The following is a 20,002-nucleotide window of genomic DNA, read 5'->3' as shown; positions in this document are numbered from 1 at the left end:
CCTATTTGGAAAATGATTAGGCAAATTTTAAAACAATATCCTGGTAAACATTTTTATATGTGTGTAGGTGCCTACACACGCTTGTAGGCATCAGATACTCCTCTTTGTGCTGGTGTCTACTTTCTACCTTAAAGAAGACAGATGTGCAGCTTGAAAAGATAATTTGTAGTATGTTACAGATGCCCTATCTGTTCATTAGGATGTAGTAAATCCACAAAGGTCATTCTGCATGTTGTTTATTTTATTATAATTCTTATATTTAGCTCTCACTCGTTCCGTACCAGGGTTGTAGAGTTTTGCTCGTATTGTTTCTGAGGATGGTCAATAAGGGTATCCTTTGAAGATTCCTATTTATATTCCAACCAATTCGTTAATGTGAAGCCTGCTCAGTGTTCTAGTGGCAAGGTTTAGCATCTGTCTCTAGACAGGAGCAACTAGGCCTGGTCCCTTTTGGGAAAAGGACCTAGACTGAGTTGTTGTTGAGTAATTAGAAGGAGCTGTATCTAGCTGTCCTTTATGGAAGGTTGGTTTGTTCAGTTTTTAGGATTTGTCTGACTGAAAAGTAAGAGCAGGGACAGTTTTGGAGTGACCGGGGCAGACATCCAAGAAATCAGAGGTGCTTGCTTTGTGGAACAGTTTCTAGCTGCTGTCCTGTTACTGTTGCATGCTGTCTGGTGGTTGGTGTTTATAGACTGACAGGCTAGGGGCACAGTAACTGATAAATCAACATATTGCAGGAGCTTGATGGTCTTTCAAATTTACGAAGGTGGAGTTTGAGTCAGCTTGCTTTTGCTTAGGCAGAGAGAATGAATGTGTAACTTTGCCCATCTGGTTGATTGTCATGAGTCACAGGTATGTTTTGAGGTATCCATACACAAAATGTCAAACATCCTTGCATAATATTTTACAGTTTTGTCACATCATTCTGTGCAAGGTCCCATTCACATGATTCTGTACCTGGTTCCCTTCACTTTGTGTCATACCATATCTGGTTCCGTCACGTAGCTGTCTGAGAGTAGACGTCATTCTCTGAAGAACGGTCAACATACCAATTTGCTGCAGTTCTGAGTAGCTGAATATCTCTTTTTCAGCCATCCCCCCCACTCCCCTCCCCCAATTACGATTATGACAACCATGTCCTGACACAATTTTCTTTCGTATCATGTTATACCAATATGTATCCTACACATGGCTGGTATGCATGTTCTTTGTAGTATACTTGTAACTCCTAGTTGGTGTTTGCGCTTTGCTTTTGTTTTTTAAATTAACTGAGACCTACATTTTCAAATGTTAAAGAAATGTTTAAGTGGCTTTTGAGCTACAGTTTTGAAAATGTAAATCCTTTTCTTTGGCCTTGTCTTTTTGTGCCTTTTACAGTTTTTCACACGCACATTGGAGACACGTTTTTAGCCCAGCTTTGTCAAAGTCTGGTTACATATTGCTGTGAATTTTAATGAACTGACAGTTTAAAATTGACCCAAGTGACCTTATTGACAGTATAGCTGCAGCATGAGATGTTAGCTTGTAAGGATAGAATGTAGGAAGCAGGGAAAATGAGACAAAGTAGGCCAGCAAGAAAGTGCAACAGAGAGAAATGCAGGGAAAAGTGCCATGCCATTTGAAATGACAATTACATTGTCATTTTCATTGTGAATACTTTTAGGTTCTATATTGGCTGTGATCTTTGTACTAACTGGTATCATGGAGAATGTGTTGGCATCACAGAAAAGGAGGCTAAGAAAATGGATGTGTACATCTGTAATGATTGTAAACGGGCACAAGAGGGCAGCAGTGAGGAATTGTACTGTATCTGCAGAACACCTTATGATGAGTCACAGTGAGTTCTGATAAGAACCTCTTATTTAATGTTTAGGTAGCAAACTGCTCTGACTTTGGTTACCTGTTCCTTACAAAGCAAAAAGAAGTTATTCTGCATATATTGTATTCATTCATAATAGAAATTCCTTTGCAGTAATTGTCTTCCTTTCCAAAATGTTTTTATGCGGTAAATATGTAGGAAAAGTGACGTTTTCAAGGTGGTCAAAATGTTTCTCTTAAAAACGCAATGTGCTTTAAATTGGGATTGATTTATTTATTTTTCTTTTTTTTTTTAAGGGAGAATTAGATTAAAAGACAAACGTAGTATACAGTGGATTTTTTTGTGCTATAGTCTGATCTGGATAGAAAGCATATTTTTTGTGTGGGGATGTATGGTTGGTATCTCTTTTTTGTAAGGTTTTGGGTCATAAATTCCCCCTTCAGTATTCAACTACACGACTGATGCTTCCCTATGAAAAATGTTTGTACAGAGTGAAACAGCCCTAGTTGTAGTCCAGTTTGCACAATATGTACCTTGAATTGTTTTGGAATACTGGTTGGGTGAGACTTCTGGCATTACACTGTTCCTTTCACCTCTAAAGCAGACGAGTGGTTTTTGAAACCTTGAATGCTTGAAAGTGCCTAGTATAAGATTTAGTAACTAATTTTGAAATGGTCTATAGCTTAGCCTGTTTGTAAATACAAAAGCAGTTTGAATAGCGTAATTAGAATTTGTCAATATAAAATGTCACGTGTTATGCTGTTCTGTTTGATCGTGCCAAGTATCTGCTTGTGTGCAAGAGATTGCAGGTTTATGTTTTTAAGTGTACCCTTTAAATTAAGTAAATCAAGTCACTAACTTTTTTTTTGGATCTTGCAGATTTTACATTGGCTGCGACCGATGTCAGAACTGGTATCATGGGCGCTGTGTTGGCATTTTACAAAGTGAGGCAGATCTCATTGATGAATATGTGTGTCCACAATGTCAGTCCACAGAAGATGCCATGACTGTGCTCAGTCCGCTAACCGATAAAGATTATGAAGGTTTAAGAAGAGTGTTACGTTCTTTACAGGTGAGAGTAAAAATAGCAGCGAAGTGGAATGCTTTACTGTGTAAGACATAGCTAGTGAATCTCAGAGTATGTTTTGATTTCTCTTCCTGTTGGATTTTTTTTAAAGGAAACAGCAAGGCCTTTATTTTTCGAGCAATGCTGTGTCAGCTGGAAACTTGACTTGGCATTACTCTGCTGAAGAATATTTGTAATTAGGGTATCACTGCTTCTGAGTCAGTGAGCAATCTCTACGGTGGAAGGCTTTCAAAGGAAATAGGTTTAGAATATGAAAAGGCAGAGTGGTAGCCTAGCTGCCACTAGCAGATACAGAAGGTGCCAACTTCTGTTCTCAAATTAGTTATCAGCATGTAAGTGATGGCATACTAATTGATAAGACCTGTATGAGTCTGTTACATTATATTTTGGCTTATCCACCACTACAAAATACGTCTTTTCAGCTATTACTATAAAGAATTTATATTACTACACAATTCTTTTATTAAAATGCTTTAAAATCTTGAGTAATATTTTGCATTGTCCTATATTTTACAGACATGTATGAAAACAAACTAATTCTAGAGTACTTGAAAGTGTAAATCATGGCCTGTTTCTAGGTGTGAAGTGCTAAGCTCTGTCAGTAGATTCTGTAGGCAGCCTGTTCTGTACAGTATTCTGTCACCTCTGAATTTCACATTATTTCCTGTTGTGAAGACCAACCACTCAGTCTCTCACACTGAGCTTTAAAACGTTAGCTGGTTCTTGTCTGGAAAGCTGTATACCTTTTCATGCAATGCTGCATTTCTTCCTTAAATTCAACTCTAGACCCCGACAGATAAAAGTTTAATGAAAATGCTTAGCTGCTAAATGGTACTAATTTAACTTAATCTTTTTGTAATTCCATCTTGTTTTCCTGACAGGCTCACAAGATGGCATGGCCATTCTTAGAACCAGTAGATCCCAATGATGCACCAGATTATTATGGTGTTATTAAAGAACCAATGGGTAAGTGTTTCTGAATAATACCGTGATGAGTGAGTAGACTTGGGATTCTGAATATCAAGTTCATTACCCACTGACAGTTTCCATGTGGGGATCTTGAAGATATGTTTTGCAGGATACAGTTCTTTTCAGTCAGGCGAACTGAGAGAGTGTGATGTCCCATTGACATACTAAATTTTTTATTATTTGTAATTTAAAGCTATATGAACAAAAATTGGTTTAAATGTTGCATATGTGGAAGAAGTGGAAGAGATGTTGTAGCCTTAGGGCTTTTATTCTGGTCTCATCAGACCTCATCAGTTAGCCCACCAGTTAGCCAGATGGACGCTTGAATGTGAAACCTCATAGGAAAATCTGTCTCATGCAAGAAATGATGTTACTAGCTGTTCCTTTCCTTCCAGTTACAGAACCAGTAACTTTTCATTTTTTTAGATGAGAGCTGGTGCATCATTTGAGTTTTCTCACCTACTCCTGACTAACCACAGAAATAGGGAAGTTAAATTTGGTATCCTGGCAGAGCTGTAGTAAATTGACTGAAAATATTTTGCTTAGTAACTGTCATTTTCTGTTTCAGAGTTTTAGGCCGTGCTATTATGAAACTGCTAACCAACTTGAATTACATAATTGATGGGTTAAAGTTTTATAAGGAAAGCTGAAATTGTAATACAATTAAGCATATGATGGCTGAATGAAGTAAACAAAAGTGCTTTTAGCCCTTTCACATTTATCTGGCAGGAAAGTACACTTCTAAGTATTACAAGTAAATATGCACACATAAAATACACTAGGTAATCTAGTCCACCTGTTTTCATGTGTTCTGACATAACTGACATTTGAAAGTAAGCATTTTAAGGGCATTTTCCAAAGGCAAGTTATGGTTTTTCCAGCTACAAGTGCAACTATACGTTTGGACAGCTATATTTATAATTCAGCTCTCATTCCTCTTCCTCTTTTTAATTTACATTTCCATTAAAATAGAATAATTACTGCTCACTTTGCTATTCCTGTCACGTTAATGTGTCTAGTTGGTAAGAGTGAAAGTACTAGCATTTTGCATGATCCTGCACTTGAAATCTGTTTCATTTGTCCCATGTGGTAATGTGCATATTCCTGTGAAAATTGATAATTGATTCAAAGCAAGTCATGAATTCGAATAAAAAATGATCAGAACAATTAGATAGGTAGCTATTGCATGTACAAATGTCTCTCAGTGAAGGCTGTAAGGAAAATAAAGTACAAGAGTCAGACAATCTGGATTTTTTTTCCTTAATTTCTTCAGAAATAATAAATAGCTTCCTGTAAAGAGCCCAGGTTCTCCAAGGTCACTTTGATATGTGGATTTTAATTTAGCTGCACATGACGTATTCACGCATAAGTGCTTATTCTGAAGATTTACTGGTGTTACTATGTCAGAACTAGAACTCCTGGAAATACAACTAACCTATATAGGCTTTGTTTTCTGGTAATGTAAACTTCTCTTGAAGGTGAAAATGTCTCATTTTAATAATCTTTGGTTTCTTTAAAGACCTTGCCACCATGGAAGAAAGAATACTGAAACGTTACTACAAAAAGGTCACAGAGTTTGTGGCAGATATGACCAAAATTTTTGATAACTGTCGTTACTACAATCCAAGTGACTCCCCTTTTTACCAATGTGCAGAAGTTCTTGAGTCATTCTTTGTACAGAAACTAAAAGGATTTAAGGCAAGCAGGTAAGCTGAAGTGTTCCTAATCATAGATGTTCTCTTGTCCCCTAAAACTTCCTTAATACCTTTATAAGCTTACCTCTACATTCACACAGGGATTTGCCTCTCCATGCACTTGCCTGGACAACTACTTTTCTTTTGAAAGAAGAAAAAATTCTTCTATAATAGCCAACTGTTATTCTCAGTCAAAATTAAGGCTTAAATATCGTTTTGATGAGGTAACTTGAGATAATGTTTGTTCAAAATAAGCTGTTAGACACAAATTAAGTACAGTGTAGAAAAATTGAATGACACTAAGTCATTGCTGCAGAAAACTTAAAATGAGAACCATTTCTCAGCAGGGCATATACTGTGCTGTAATGAGTTTTGATTACGTTCTACTCTGCTCTAAGTCCTTTTCAGATGCTAAGAAGAGACAATCTTGTGAGGCTTTTAATCCAGTGAAATAATTTAAAATAGCTTTTGTTTTTTAATATCTCCTCTCATTTTACCATATGTACCATTATGTTACCATATTTGAAACAGAGGGAATAAATAGTCTTTAAAGTGAGATATGGAAAGCTAAATACAATTCAGATTTGGCTATTTAAGATCAGACTTTCTTTTTGAATGCTTTTCTGTAGACTGATGTGTAGAATATTTTCCTAACATAGACATTCCTGAAAATGAATAGGCCTACTCTTTGGCGGATTTTTCTATTGCTTGCCAATTCTGTCTAGTAGCATGTACATGGGAGCTGTACTGCGCTAGTCAAATTATAATGTGGTATTTAGTACAGCTGTTCCTAAAACTGGCTTAGTCAAAACACTAGTGGACTGTACAGATTTCTCCTATATCACTTTTGTACTCCAGCGTAAGCCAACTGTAACTGAGTTACAAATGTTGAATGCTTTTCAGCATTACTCAGAAATCTGTATGTGCATGGTAGTTAACTTTGTCCATCTGACTGTAACAGTCAAAACTGTAACAGACTGCCAGTCTAATATGTTAATACAGGATTAACATGAAGATTTCTAATTAACTAAGTTGAAAGATTCAATTTATACTCGTTGTGGAAGCGCTCTGATCTAGCGAGGGTAGGATTGATAAGAAAGGGTGAGACAAAATTGATTAGTCCAGCATTTTCCTCTCCCATTTAATATTATAGTAATGTTTTTACCAGGTAGTTCTCGACTATTGTTTCTTTCATCTTGCATTAGCTGATTATCCAGCATCCACTGCTTGCTCTTAATTTCATTGCTGCATCTTTTTTGTTACCGTTTTTCATTTATACCATCCATGTCCTTTCTTTTCTTGCAGATTGTGATATCTTTAGTCTGAACTTTTTAACTGGAATCAGAACTGGATGTTGGGGTCACTTTCTTTTATTGTACAATTCAATGACATTAAACTGCCCTAAAATCCAGATCATTTGTCTAACAAGTAAATGTTGTTTTTTATTTTTTGTTACCAGCAGTCCTGCTGGTAAACACAAATGTATCAACAGAAAAAAATTGTCCCATTGCTGGAATACTGTATTGATAGAAATGAAAAATTAATCTTTGAAAACATGTATTTTATTGTTTTATTTTCAGTCACTAATAAAAATGTGAACGTCAAAGAGTTTTGCTGAACTCTGATTAGCAAAAATGTGATCTTAATATGCCTGGTTCAGTTTTTTCTATTAAGTTAATCCAAAGATTTCTTGAATAAATTTAAGCTAAATACACCTTATTATAAATATTCACACTTACTGTCTTTTTGCTTTCCTTTTGATAGACTACTGTTATGTAAATAAGAGTAAAACTAACTTCAGGCATTTTGGAATATTCCAGTGACACACTGCATTTTACAAGTAGTAAGATATATGGTAGTGGTATACAGTAGGTGAAAATGCACATAGAATTCAGAAATATTTTAAATGTTTTTTTCTGAAGGGTTAGAAAAAATATGGAAGCAACATGGTGGTAATTCCCTCCTAGTGATTTACCCTTGGCAACACCTTGCAGCAACTGTGTTCTTCCAAAATGAAGGGTGCTTAATTCTTCGCTTTCTTCTGTATTCTGCAGGTCCCATAACAACAAACTGCAGTCTACAGCTTCTTAGAGTTCAGCGTGTTAACCTAACACACGAGCAAGAATCTGGTTGTCTGAAAATTTTTAATTAAGAAGCCAGATGTTTTTAGTCAGGTTATCCTGACAAGACTTGATGTAAACTGCGTTTTTATTGGTCACAACAGTCAAATTATATTCTTGGCTTATTTTGTCCAAAGGACAAAGAAATAAAAATCAGCAGCACCACTTTCTTGTCAAGATCAAATTGTTGTACTATTGTGGCAGAAGCAGGAAAACCTTTTGTTTTGTTGAAGGAGAGAGAGAAAGAGAGCAAGAAAAAAAAAGATACAGTAAATGGGGTCAAGTTTAACTCCATGGAAATGCCACGTCTGTTCTTCAGTGAAGAAGCTGGTTTAAAGTCCACACAGAAAACTTTGACTGTATTTATTTATTGTTGCAAAAAAGACGCTTTTTTATTGCTGCCCTCATTTGTCAGCTAATTATTTTTTCTTATAAAATCCAGCCCCGGTTACATGTAATCCATTCTGTATCTTAACATGATTCCTGTAGGTAAAAGTACAAGAAGACCTCTAGATGTCTTTTCTTTCTATGAAAGGAGCTGCTATGTACACATGTGCACACACACAGAACTGGGAATCAACAATGAGTTTATCATTCATGGTAGATCAAAAAAAAATAACAAAAAAAACAATTAAGCTTGCATAAAGGTTGGGCTAAGTGGTCATGGACTACAGACTCTGTTGCCTTGAATATAACAGTACAATTTGTCATTTACTCTGCACCAGACTGAAATGAGTAAAATCTATTTGAAGGTATCTTGTTTGTAAACATTTGTCAGATTCTAATTTTTTTCTTTTGTATTAAAATTCAAAATATGGATGTATATGAAACAAAATAAATGGAGATAATTGTTCTCCCCACACATGTAGGTGTCTTTGAGTGTGCGCTAATATGTTTGTAACACTTTGGGGATCTGTTAACAAGTATAGGTATTTCAAGTAATTGGGGGGGAAGTGGCCAGGGAGATCTGACTTTATTTTGCTCCAAAGGTAGCATTTATAACTTTTCACTCTTAAGCAGCTGTTATCCCTTTATAAAATTTCTACAGTGGTGCCAAAATTACTGTAATACTGATAACATGGTAGGAAGTATTTTGTGAAATGTCACTGCCCACTGCTGAATTGATATTTTGCCAAGAACCCTAAGAATGTAAAGTACCGAGTGTAATTATACCCTTGAAAGGCATTCTGGATGGCTTCATTGTTTCCTGTATGAGGAGTGCTAGTAGGGGGTATAAGTTGAAGTCAAAAGAGGATACGATTTGCAGATGTTTTTCTTTCCATGACTTTCGTATTGCAAAAATGAATCTCGTATTACCTGTCTACAGTTATCAGCCATGATTTATATGCAGCTCTTCAACCATTTGACTAGCTTTTGCACTAACTCACAGTTAACTTCTGTTCTACAGTGATCTGGGATTTACCTGATCTATGGATAAGCTCCTTTTGGGTTTAACCTCACACCTTGCTATGCAAGAACCTTTTCTGTTACTTTTCTTAAAGATGTTGCTACTGACCACACTTTCTTATACTTACAGGCTCAGGTGTACAGGTACTTCTGGGATAACTTTATCTAACAAAACACGTTTTTTTGTACATACAAATGTTGTCAATTAACCTATATGTGAAAATTAAAAATAATAGTTCAATGTGAAAACAATTATCCATTATGCTTCTTAAAGTTAAAAAAGAATAGTTGCGTTTAGGTTATGCTGTCCTTGACGTTTTAAAAAAAAAAAAAGCTGCATATTGTATGCATTGTGTTTTTAATGCAGAAAGGAAAAAAAATCTCAACTTCTAACAGCATTTTAACATATCCTGCATCTCTTCAAAACTTCACAATATTTCTGTACTATTTATTCATATATAAACACATATATGACATTTAAAACTTTCTTACCTGTAGGCAATAGACTGCTATGTTTTTAAGAAATTGTGGCAAGTTGAAGAGTACTTTTTTGTACCTAATAGGACACATCATCCTAGACAAATAAAGTAATGTGTTTGACATTGATTTGGTGGTGTTTCTAATGAAACATATGATGATGCAATGGTATATAGGTCTTGGCTTTTCCAGATTATAATTGCTAGTCAATCAGTTTGCTTAGGGAAATAATCCATACATATGACTTAATTTTGCTGAGAGGTATAGTGTTTTCAATTGTCATTGAGTATGTTGAGGCATTTTTCTTGATTAGTGGTGAACTTTTATAGTTAAATGGTGTTTCTGGAAAATAACAGTTCTATAAAAGTAATTAATACCCACCTTCCTAAAAGCATGGTAAGTTCGTAAGACCTGTGATCTGTTCAGTCGTCATCTTTTTCATGTTTTTATAAATATTATGTTTTAAAATAATAATGTATTCTAACAATTTTGATACGGTGAGCTATCCTAGCTTGATTTTTTTTTTCCTCAAAACATTGCCTATGATCTAGATTTACTTTGAAACTAGTTGTAGAGCAGTGCTTGTATCTGATAGTGGCAGAGATATTGTGTCACTTGCTGGCATTTTACTTGGGATTTGGATGTCATTAGCACAATATACTGTTACTTGTCTCTGAGACAATCAAAATGAGATACGGTCATAGGTGTTGTTTTTGTACCCACACTTTGCCTATTTTAGATTACAATAATGTCTTGGGGGTGAGGACGGGTGCTTAATTGCTATTCTGGGCAAATGGGTGACTCTGGGACTTGCTCATTAGTCCCTGAACTGCAGTTGAACATAGAAATAAAGAAACTTAAGATGCACATGTAACCCTTTTTCCTTCCTTCCCCTGCCCTATCCAGTCAACTCCAGTGCTTTCATTTGTTGCCAGGAATGGTCATTTTGCCAAATCAAAAGCCCCCTCAAAGTCCCTCAGGAAAATTCCATCTATATATGCTATGTTCCATGTTAGTTCTTCATTCCCATAACAGAAGTGAGACAATATATTTTTTTTAGATGGACACAAGCTATTAGTAAATTTCTGTGCAAGTCTTTTGGGTCCTAAAATGTATGATGCTTGCAGTGGGTATTTTGTCTCCTATTCCAGACCAAGAAGTACTTTGTACGGTGTGACTTATCCCCCATCCTCTGCTCCGTAGCCTTCAGTGACACTAAACAAAGCTGCAGATTTTTACAATGTAAAATTGTGTTAGAATTACCTTTGCTTCAAAACAGAAAATGTTTATAGGATGTTCCTGTTCCAGATTATATCATATATATCACTGTATACATATTTAATTGAGATGGCAAGTTCCCCACATACACATTACATATATACATATTCCCTTTTTTATATACATATAAACAGTTTTAAGTTCTCATTGCTATTAAGATTCTACTGGCTCAAAAGCTAGATCTTACTTATAGGGATATCTCTGCAAGTATTCAGAGCTACTGCTTTTAGAAGAACATTTTGTCTTAATAGCAGTACTAATTGGCAGTTACTTTTCTGCACCACTGCGTGAACTAGACACATTTGAACCCTATCTTAAAATCACTAGGCGATGCTTCAAACAAGGAGCTGCCTTCTTTTAATACTCATTACATATTTTTTTTGGATCTTTTGGAACCCAGGAAACAGTGAATCCAGACCCCCTGTGAACACTTAGAAGACCCAGAATTTGTGAATACTGGCTCTTGGGAGTAGTAAACATTAAGATCGTCTTTGCAGAGTTTTCATATAATTAAGTTCTTGTATTTCCACCACATTAAGGGTACTAAAAGGTTGTATTTTTGATTCACAATAACTTTACTGATGTGCAAGTACAAACTGGATAATTCTCATGGGAAGATGACATCCAGTTCACAGTTCTAGGATTGAACTTTTAAAGAACTGACAGTGTAACCAGGCATACAAAATGTGCATGCAATTGCATGCTTATTTTGCATTCCTTGGCACGAACTTGTGACATTGTTTGTAAGCTTAATTGGGCACTGGTGTGCAATTATTTGATTTGCTTTCAGTTAGTGTATTCATATACTTAAATAATTAATAGCTAGTTCATAAGCTTTATATGAAAACCTAACACTGAAGAATAATGGTAGTTGAGGAAACAAAAATGATATGCAAGATACTTGGTTTTGTTGGTATCTTTTGAATCAGATAAAGCAGAGTTGTGTGAAAATACCATTGACAGCCTCTGTAGGTAATGCTATGGTATTATCTAGTACTTGTTCAAGGTGAAGGGCTTCAAAGTGCAGCTACTTGTGTACCTTGAACAAGCCTTCAGAATTTTACTTTACAATTACTACAAATTATTAGGTGTACGTTATAGCAGAGGAGGCGATAGCCTGTAGCTCTGGAAACAGCTACAGCAAATTCATGACCGGTTATTGTGAACTGACTTTTGTGCTGTATTTCACAATATGTAGGTACCTACTCAAAACATTCAGCTAGTGTTTGCCAAAGCACAAAAGCAAGCATCCTATTCACAACCAATTTCAGGCATAAGTAGAATTACCTCCTACTGTTGCTCAGTCATCACGCTTATTCTTGTAGATGAATTCTACTGCTGCCTGTAGCGGTTACTATGGCCTTATCTACATTTAGCGTGAGCCCCTTGCACTTTGCGGTTCCTCTTCCTGTTGAATCTCTTCACGTAGCTGCTGCTGCTTCCAAGCAGTCCATCCCCAGGCCTCAGGCGCCCTCGCAGGAACTGCAGTAGGTTTGCAGGGATCTGCCGTCTCTTGTGGTAGATCTGACCCATCACAATGTATCTACTGCCTACAAAATAAAGATTCCTGTGTTATGAAGAAAGCATGGTTTTATTTTACACCCACTCTAAGGACAATACATTTATGAATGGATGTGAAGTTAAACCCTACAGAAATATATCCTGGGACTTGGGGGTTGTGCTTGCATGTAAATGATGATTTATTGTGTTGCATTGCAAGTAGAATCAAGTACTAACTAGTATTTGATAAACTGGCATTTAGAAGGAAAACTAAACTATTTACAAAGACATGAGCTTTCACTCCTGGTTTTTTTTTTTTTTCCTTCTAAAGGACTGTACTGCTACCTGACTTCTACACATACTTGGGTTTCTTAAAAAATTAGAAAAGCTGAGGAGGGGAAAGAACCCTCCAGTTTAAGAGTAAACATTTTTTTTCAAAATATTCCAACCTGGATTAAGCTTACTAAACTAGGGCAGGCTAAAATTACACTGCATGCAGGAAAAAGAGGGGAATGGATTTAGCTGGGATTGTTTACCAAGTTTAAAGTCTGGACACGGTTTACTGCAGTTTAAAGAATCCACAACTAGAACGTGAATTCGGAAGAAGAAGCCATCAGGAGTAATATACAGACGATTCATCTTGTATAATCCATCGCTGTTTACCAAAAACGTAATCAAGTGGACTCCACTCCCCAGTCTCTCCATGTTATAAACAATTCCATTCACTGCTGTTTTAAGGAGGGGAAGAAGAAAATAGCATCAGATTACATATCTCAGTGGCAACTCAAAGTAAACGTGAAGGCTTTCATTTAAAATACTGTGAAGTATCAGCAGCAATTCTTTGACCCAGTAGTGGGCAGGTTTGAAAGCAACAGTTCAAATCATCACATTTAATGAGTTACTAACCTTTCTATCCTTTACAGCTCTGAGATGCTTCTGAGTGAAATTTATAAAATATTTCAAAAGGAAACGATGTTTCTAGTACTGTTCTCTACCCTGCTATTTAAAAAGTGGACATACTTACCTGACAAAATGTTCAAATGTAAAACATCATAGCGAGGTCCAAAGCTAATCTGCTAATAAAACACTTCAGATGTGAAAGAAAAGGCCCTCATCTTATCATGCAGCACAGGCACCAAGTAGGTCATGTTGTACTATCAGATAATCGCTTCATGCTGTTCACCCATTTTCTGTTTTTGACAAGTGGAATTGGAAAACAACGAATGTATTAAGTTAGGCAAATAGGACTTTTATAATTGGTATTCCACCTGTCTCGCTGAGAACTCTGATTCAGCCATTTATCTTTAGTCTGCAGTTGTAAATGTAGAGAAGGGAGAAGCGCTCTCTGTGTCACTGCAATGGAACTTTGCCTGAGCTGTTGCTCACACTACTTTTTTCGTACCTGATTTTTTCAATTTAAGAGCAGAATGAGACCAGTATTTGTTAAACACTGAAATGTACAAAGGTCGTGTCACTGTAAGACCTACATTTGACAGGAATGCATGAGAGTTGTAAAAAAATAAAGAATATATCATTTGTAGAAGCACTTCCTGACTTCTCCATTTAGAGAAAACAGATGTCTCATAACGTGTTTATATTCTGCAAATGGAAACATCTGTTACCAGTAGGCATGTATTTTGCTTATCTCTTAAAATACTGTGAGAAAAAGTTGGTATCTATTTCACAACTTCTGAAGTGTAAGGAAGAATTTCAGTCCGAAAGTGCTTGCTCATAAACATTCAGTACAAAATTCCCAGGTTATTTTCTACCACCTTTAGCTACATCAACTTGGACTAAAGACACTGAGGAACTTCATGAAGAATCCTCCATACAGACAGACTGCTGTCTGGGTTGTCATTTTATTTTCATTTGCATCTTTATTCCCAGAAATCAGGAACTCACTCTAAATAGTAAGAGGTAAGTAACAGCTACACCGTTTAACCTTAGAGTATCTAAAGCTGGTGGTCTTCGGTTCTGTTGATCAACAGGAAGAACACTGTGTTCTTCCCTGGAGTGGTAAGGGAGGAAACGGGAAAAAGAGCCCACGGTAGGGAAAGAGTAATATAAGACTTAGAATTGTTTGTCATAGTACAATTATAAATAGCTGTAATGGGTCCCTTTAATGTACTTAGTACTTAATAAACTTAGTGAAACAGTATCTTAAAAGCAGAAGTCAAGTGTCAGTAATACTTGAACAAAGACGGCCTCAGCGTTGTCTGTGTGGTTCATGGAGGATAGCTTACCGAATTCACTCGTGCAGTAGGCCTCCACTTCATCTCTCTCTTTCCTGCACTCGGTCAGACATGCCTTCTCCTTATCAGCATCTGGAACAGGCACATAGGCTGAGGGATAGCAGTATGCCCTCTGGGGATGTGTTACTCAAATTATGCCACCCAACCTTTGGAAAGCTCACAATGCTTGCCAGAGTAGTTTGCTCTCTTACCTTTTTTCAGCATGCTGAAATGGTACGGCAGGCTGGATGACTGGCGGTTAGTCACCCAGGAGGGTTTGACGATCTTTTTCCAGGGATCAGCACTTTTATAGGGATTTATCTTTCCTGGTCGGTTGAAATGATCCAGCGTGTTAGCATCATCTGACTCTATTGTTCCAGAGTGTAGGAAAGGATGAGCCTCTGCTAAGGCTGTGATCTTCTGATAGGAAGACGCTGCGTGGTGGAAGTGAGCCGACACACTGTTAGCAGCCTCAGCCAGCCGTCTGTCCGCGGGCATTCTGTTTGCGTGGCTGAAGTCAAAGGAGGCAGGAGACGGCCCCTCAGTCGCGCTCTCCAGAGGCAGGGCCCCTCCATACTGCAAGAGGTGTTTCCTTAGCCCCGTGCTGTTTTCTAGAGAAGGCCTGGTTTGTTTCTTTTTGTCCGATGAGCGGGAGATGACTTCGGGAGGTTTTGGGTGCTGCAGGTTGGTGGGAGACAAAAGCCAGTGTTCGGTGTGATTCTCTCTAGCACTGGTGGTGCCCCAGGCTGGCAGTTTGACTTGGCCAGGTGCAGAGTCTGCTGAATTATACGCATCTTTGCTGCGAGTCTCACTGGGTTTCTCGGCATAGGGCAGGGATCCTACATACAAGAAAAATAAGAGAGCAAATCAGAATTTTATTTTTTTCATTTCACGTATGTCTGAATGGGAAGTACGTGGCAGATTTGAGGCTCTGCTCCATAACTGAGGACTTCAACAATATGACAATATAACAGATGAACAGTCCAATAGATGAAATAAAATAGAGCTCTTCATTCCTCTGTACTCAAACATGGAAGGTCCAGTACAGAGAATGCAGCTGTGTGAGCAAAACAGGAGATTTGCATTTTTACTTTATTATTGTTGTAAATTAAAAACATGACTTATAAACAAACCCTTTTCTCAAAAGCCTCAATCTCCAGGGAGCATCTGTGGAAACAAGGTTCACATTGCCATTTGGGATGCTTATTTAAAAGACCATGACAACAGAACTATTTGGTTTTCCCATCCCTGGGATGCCGTATTGACAATGTCATCTGGACTTTTCAGCGGCTTTCAGCTTTGAACGCTACTGAAAAGATCTTTATCCGCAGTTTTGGATCTCTGACTTCTGCACTACAGAGTTGTATGGGAGTCCACGAAGACACTGTCTGGTAGCTAGGCTATTGCTGCTGAGTGACAATTATTTCAAGCCTTTTCTTAAGTTGAGAGAACAAGGGTTGAAAAAGACAGGAAGCGTCTGGGACTCTAGTGAAAAATGGGAAGGCTTAATGGCACTGTTTGTGCAAGCCAGAGAGTTACCTAGGCCTAAGTTTATGCCTTCACCTTGATCACTTGGACCTCACAAAGCAAAATAACTTCCCATTTTGTCTGGGAACAGAGAAATTGTCTCTTGCAGTTCATTCTCCCTTTGCTTTAGCCCTCCCTTGTATGCCTTCAGCTAGCCAGCACAGTTTTAAAACAGTTCACCCACACACAGCCGCTGTCTGGGTGTTCTCTGTCTGTGGTTAGCATTGTGTAGGAGGCTGATCCTGACTCCTTATGTGAAAAGAGATATTTGACACACACAGATGAACAACATCCTGGTTTATCTGCCATAACTGCGTCTCATCTGCTGACCTTGCCATTTCTCCCCCTCTGCTCTCACCAGCTGCTGTCATGGGAAAGATTCCCTGATACTAGGGCTGGCCGCATGTAAAGTCAAAAGAATGCCCATGAAGAAAGGGGTGGAAGAAGTCCAAGTTAAAGAAAGCAATAGGCAAGGGTATTTTGGAGATGTTTCAATATGAAGCTGTGAACTCTGAACAGGTGTTTTGGACTTGGTTTTATACATACACTTTTCTACCAGCTTATCATTTCTTCTCAGTCATGGATTGTAACAAGAAACCATCCATTTTTCTCTACTCAGTTTGTTCGGGACCTTGAGGCTCGTTCCCCTACACCAGCATATTCCTGTCTAGCTCTTGCAATCTAAGAAACACAACTGCACCATAATTAGGTCCTGGACTTCTCCTTCCTTACGGAACAGAGGTATATCTTCTGTAACTAAAGAAAATCTGGTTTGGACAGCTTGCTGCATGCACACAAGACAGGGTAGAGCAAGATGAAATAAATTGGAAATACGTAGTTAACAGGTGCTGGGAAGGAGACTAAAAGGGAACGGCCACATGCAAATAAAGAAATCCCAGATGCAGAAGCAAGTCAAACTTCAGTTGCTGAGTGATGGCTAGCAGGATCCATGGCGCAAGCTAGCTGCCTGCTTTTGGCAGGTGCTCTTAGTTCTTTCACATGCTGACAAATCAAATATTGCAATTTACATTCCCAACCCACAAACATGTTGAAATGTTTCCTTCTTGAGCCCTTACGTGATTACTGCTACAGCTTGCTGAAAAGATTACAGTTTAAGAGGACTGCTCGGGCAAGAATTTGTAGTAATGTGCTTCACCTCCCCTAATAGCAAAGGCAAATACGCCCCAGCACCGCTTTGAACGTTAACAAACTTACCGGCCACCGAGCTGGAAGATGATCTAATGACAAAGCAGAGGAGCCAGAACACTTTGGTTGTCATTCTGAAGTAAAGTTTTTCCAGACTCAAAATGAACTGGAGTCTTTTATGCCCTTCCCCCGATTCATGCTAATGAGGGGCAGCCTTAGGGGAAACAGGAACCACTCAGTGGACAACCCACTGGAGCAAGACCAAGCTGCTGCCTCCCTGCTGGCCTCCCACCACCCCTGCCTCAGGGGGTGCATGGACACCCCCTTCCCACTTACACACGAGCCTATGCTGCCTGCAGCCACCTGTGTTTCTGTGATACTGTATGGATAAACATTTTTAGCAACAGATTTTTATTTGGAGGGAGAGTCTTGCTTCCTATGGAGTTTTTCAGAGAAAATCACACAGAATAAATACAGTTTTACTAGACATGGGAAGCTACATTAAAGCATGATGTACCACGTTTATCACCCCTGCAATAGTATATATATCACCTCTGCAATTCAGCATCTGCAAAGAACATGCATCACAATGACAAGTAGTTAGGTATCTCTAGTCAGCTCCAATTATATAGCTGGTACCATTCTCTTTTAGTTTAAGAACCCCTTTCAATGCTTCTTGTCCAAGTGAAAAATGCAGGTTATTGTCCAGTCCAAGGGAAAGTCCCATTGACCCCAGACACTGCTTTATTTTTTAAATCTGTATTTGCTAATAAATGCAGAACTCTGTAAATTTGTACACACTAAGCCAACCCTGATTTGGATTATTGAATTAAGTAGGCTTATTCCTATGTTCGCAGCTGAAACAGCTGACCTTGTTACTAGACAAGATTTCCATTGTAGCAGTTTACCTTACTAGCTGCTACTGGATGTTGTGAAAGTTTAGGACTTAGTCACGCAGTTAGAAGTGCAACAAACAACCTGGAAACCCTACAAAAACACTGTATCCCAGTTCTGGAAACCTCCTTCCCTGATAAAACCTATCCAGTAGTAATGCCGGTATCGTATAGTGCAGCTATTGCCTAGTTTAAACAGTTTGTTTTGTACTATCGCAACTAAGTATTTTAATAAAATTCTTAGAAGTACAGGGCTTCATCAAGCAGCTATATATGAAGATGCAGAAAATAAACCAAAACAGTATGCGAAACTAATCAAATTTTAACACACGTTATTCAGTGTGTTATAAATTTATAGCAGCATTTATAAATCCTCTTTTCTTCTGTTATTTAAATTCTGAAAGTATCCCAAAATATTTGTTATGGAAATAAGAATTTAAGGAACGACCAGCATTGTACCTGACAGCAGAGCTGCACTTTAGGAGGGGGCAGAGGTGACATCTATGTCCTTCGTGCACCTCGTTCCCTGCCCTACCTGCGTGTGGACCTGCAGCAGGCGAGAGAAGCCACGAGCACGACGTGTCTGCTCCCCTACCTCACGGTTAGGATGGCTGCACGCAAGTGTCCCACAGGCCCTCTGCGCTCTGCGGGGTTTTCTGTTTAAATTAGCTGGTAGTGTAATTCACCCTGTACAAATGTACGACTACACCTGTGTTAATGAGTTTCTCCGGAACCTTCAGCTGGGCAGTATCTTGCTTAAAAGGGCAGGAGTGTTTTGAGTATTTCTGCTGTTCGAGAAGCTAACACATGATATCGGCAGTGGAAGGGAAGAAAGGTTTCAAAGCAGGACTCCGTGTTCTTGGACAAATTTGGGACTTCAGCATAACTAATAGCCACAGCCTCGTTAAAGAGACTGCGGGCTGGCTCTTGTGGCAGTGGCAGCAGTCGCCCCACAGGCTGTTTCCCCTGCGTGCCTACCACAGCAGCAGCACACGGGTTTGGGTTTTACCTCTCCAGACAGCCGTCCCACCCGCCTCCACCTGCCTCCCACCGCACGCCTTCACTACACGGGGCTAAATTACGATTTAGATGGCATCAGAGTCCAGCGCACAAAGGACCCGACATATCCGAGCTTTCAGAAACGGGGATTTGAGCAGATAAATCGGCAGCAAGAGAGAGCCCGCCTCACCGGACCGAGACGGGCCCGGACCCCCCCAGCGCCGGGACCACCCGGCCGGGACCTCCAGGAGCCGCTCGCCAGCCCCAGGCTTCGCCACCAACCCGGGGCTAACCCGCCCCAAGCGCCTCACGGCCGCCCCTCCGTGCCGGGGAGGCCCCGGGCTGGGGCCGCTTCTCTCCCGCCGCAGGCCCCGCGTGTACCTGAGGGGATGGAAAGGAAGGGAACGGCTTCGCGCTCCGGGACGGGACATCGGGCAGGGCGGGCGGGTTCCCCCGTGACAGGGCGCTGCTGAGGGGCCCGGCCACCGCCGCACCGAGCTGCTGGCTCCTTTCGGAGCCCTCCCTCCCGGCGGTCCCAGCAGAGGGCGGTGCCGTTAAAAGTGTTTTCGGCTCCGGGGATCTGATAATAACGGGCTTCACGCCGCGTCCGTAGCTGCCAGGGAAGGCCGGGAGAGCCCCGCACGGAACGTACCGCGGGGCTACAAAACGACTGCGGTACGACCCAGATGGGACTCGAACCCACAATCCCCAGCTCCGGAGGCTGATGCCTTATCCATTAGGCCACTGGGTCACCCAGCAAAAGCTGCGAGCGGCGTGCTGTAAGAGCCCCGCCCGGCTGCCGCTGGCTCCGCCCCCAGCTGCCAGAAGGCCCCGCCCTCCCGCTCCTCCCACCGC

At 39.5% G+C, this 20,002-nt stretch overlaps 2 protein-coding genes across 23 annotated transcripts in view; one reads left to right on the top strand and one right to left on the bottom strand.

Annotated features, from left to right (window-relative positions):
- The window catches only part of BPTF (bromodomain PHD finger transcription factor), a 57,458-nt gene extending 48,907 nt beyond the window's left edge, over nucleotides 1-8,551 (top strand). For 13 of the 22 annotated variants that reach the window (XM_083805293.1, XM_083805304.1, XM_083805300.1 and 10 more), the window contains 5 exons: nucleotides 1,664-1,837; nucleotides 2,699-2,891; nucleotides 3,788-3,872; nucleotides 5,395-5,581; nucleotides 7,624-8,551. In XM_083805293.1, the coding sequence (XP_083661419.1) occupies nucleotides 1,664-1,837; nucleotides 2,699-2,891; nucleotides 3,788-3,872; nucleotides 5,395-5,581; nucleotides 7,624-7,660 (676 nt within the window). In that variant the 3' untranslated portion in view covers nucleotides 7,661-8,551. Of the gene's footprint in view, nucleotides 1-1,663; nucleotides 1,838-2,698; nucleotides 2,892-3,787; nucleotides 3,873-5,394; nucleotides 5,582-6,874 lie in introns of all 22 variants that reach the window. The other 9 variants (XM_083805298.1, XM_083805294.1, XM_083805296.1 and 6 more) reach the window with 3 other exon arrangements.
- On the bottom strand, nucleotides 8,036-19,515 carry LOC310884102 (UPF0450 protein C17orf58 homolog). Its single transcript, XM_083805434.1, has 5 exons — nucleotides 17,325-19,515; nucleotides 14,795-15,421; nucleotides 14,595-14,675; nucleotides 12,888-13,079; nucleotides 8,036-12,401 (listed from the first exon to the last, which is right to left on the bottom strand). Exons 1-5 carry the CDS (start codon nucleotides 17,386-17,388, stop codon nucleotides 12,214-12,216), a joined length of 1,152 nt encoding a protein of 383 aa, XP_083661560.1. The 5' UTR covers nucleotides 17,389-19,515; the 3' UTR covers nucleotides 8,036-12,213.
- Nucleotides 19,516-20,002: the final 487 nt, after the last annotated feature.

This window comes from Anser anser (assembly GCF_964211835.1).
Source record: "Anser anser genome assembly, chromosome: 19".
NCBI lineage: Eukaryota > Metazoa > Chordata > Aves > Anseriformes > Anatidae > Anser > Anser anser.
This window is presented reverse-complemented; position numbering and strand designations above follow the sequence as displayed.

Bases quoted from the DNA above. Each gene is read 5' to 3' on its own strand.
- LOC310884102 (XM_083805434.1), bottom strand. From the start codon at position 17,388: ATGACAACCAAAGTGTTCTGGCTCCTCTGCTTTGTCATTAGATCATCT. The intron at 15,422-17,324 runs GTAAGTTTGTTA...TCTTGTATGTAG, and splicing joins ATCTTCCAGCTCGGTGGCCG to GATCCCTGCCCTATGCCGAG. The intron at 13,080-14,594 runs GTAAGCTATCCT...TCCTTAAAACAG, and splicing joins CTACTGCACGAGTGAATTCG to CAGTGAATGGAATTGTTTAT.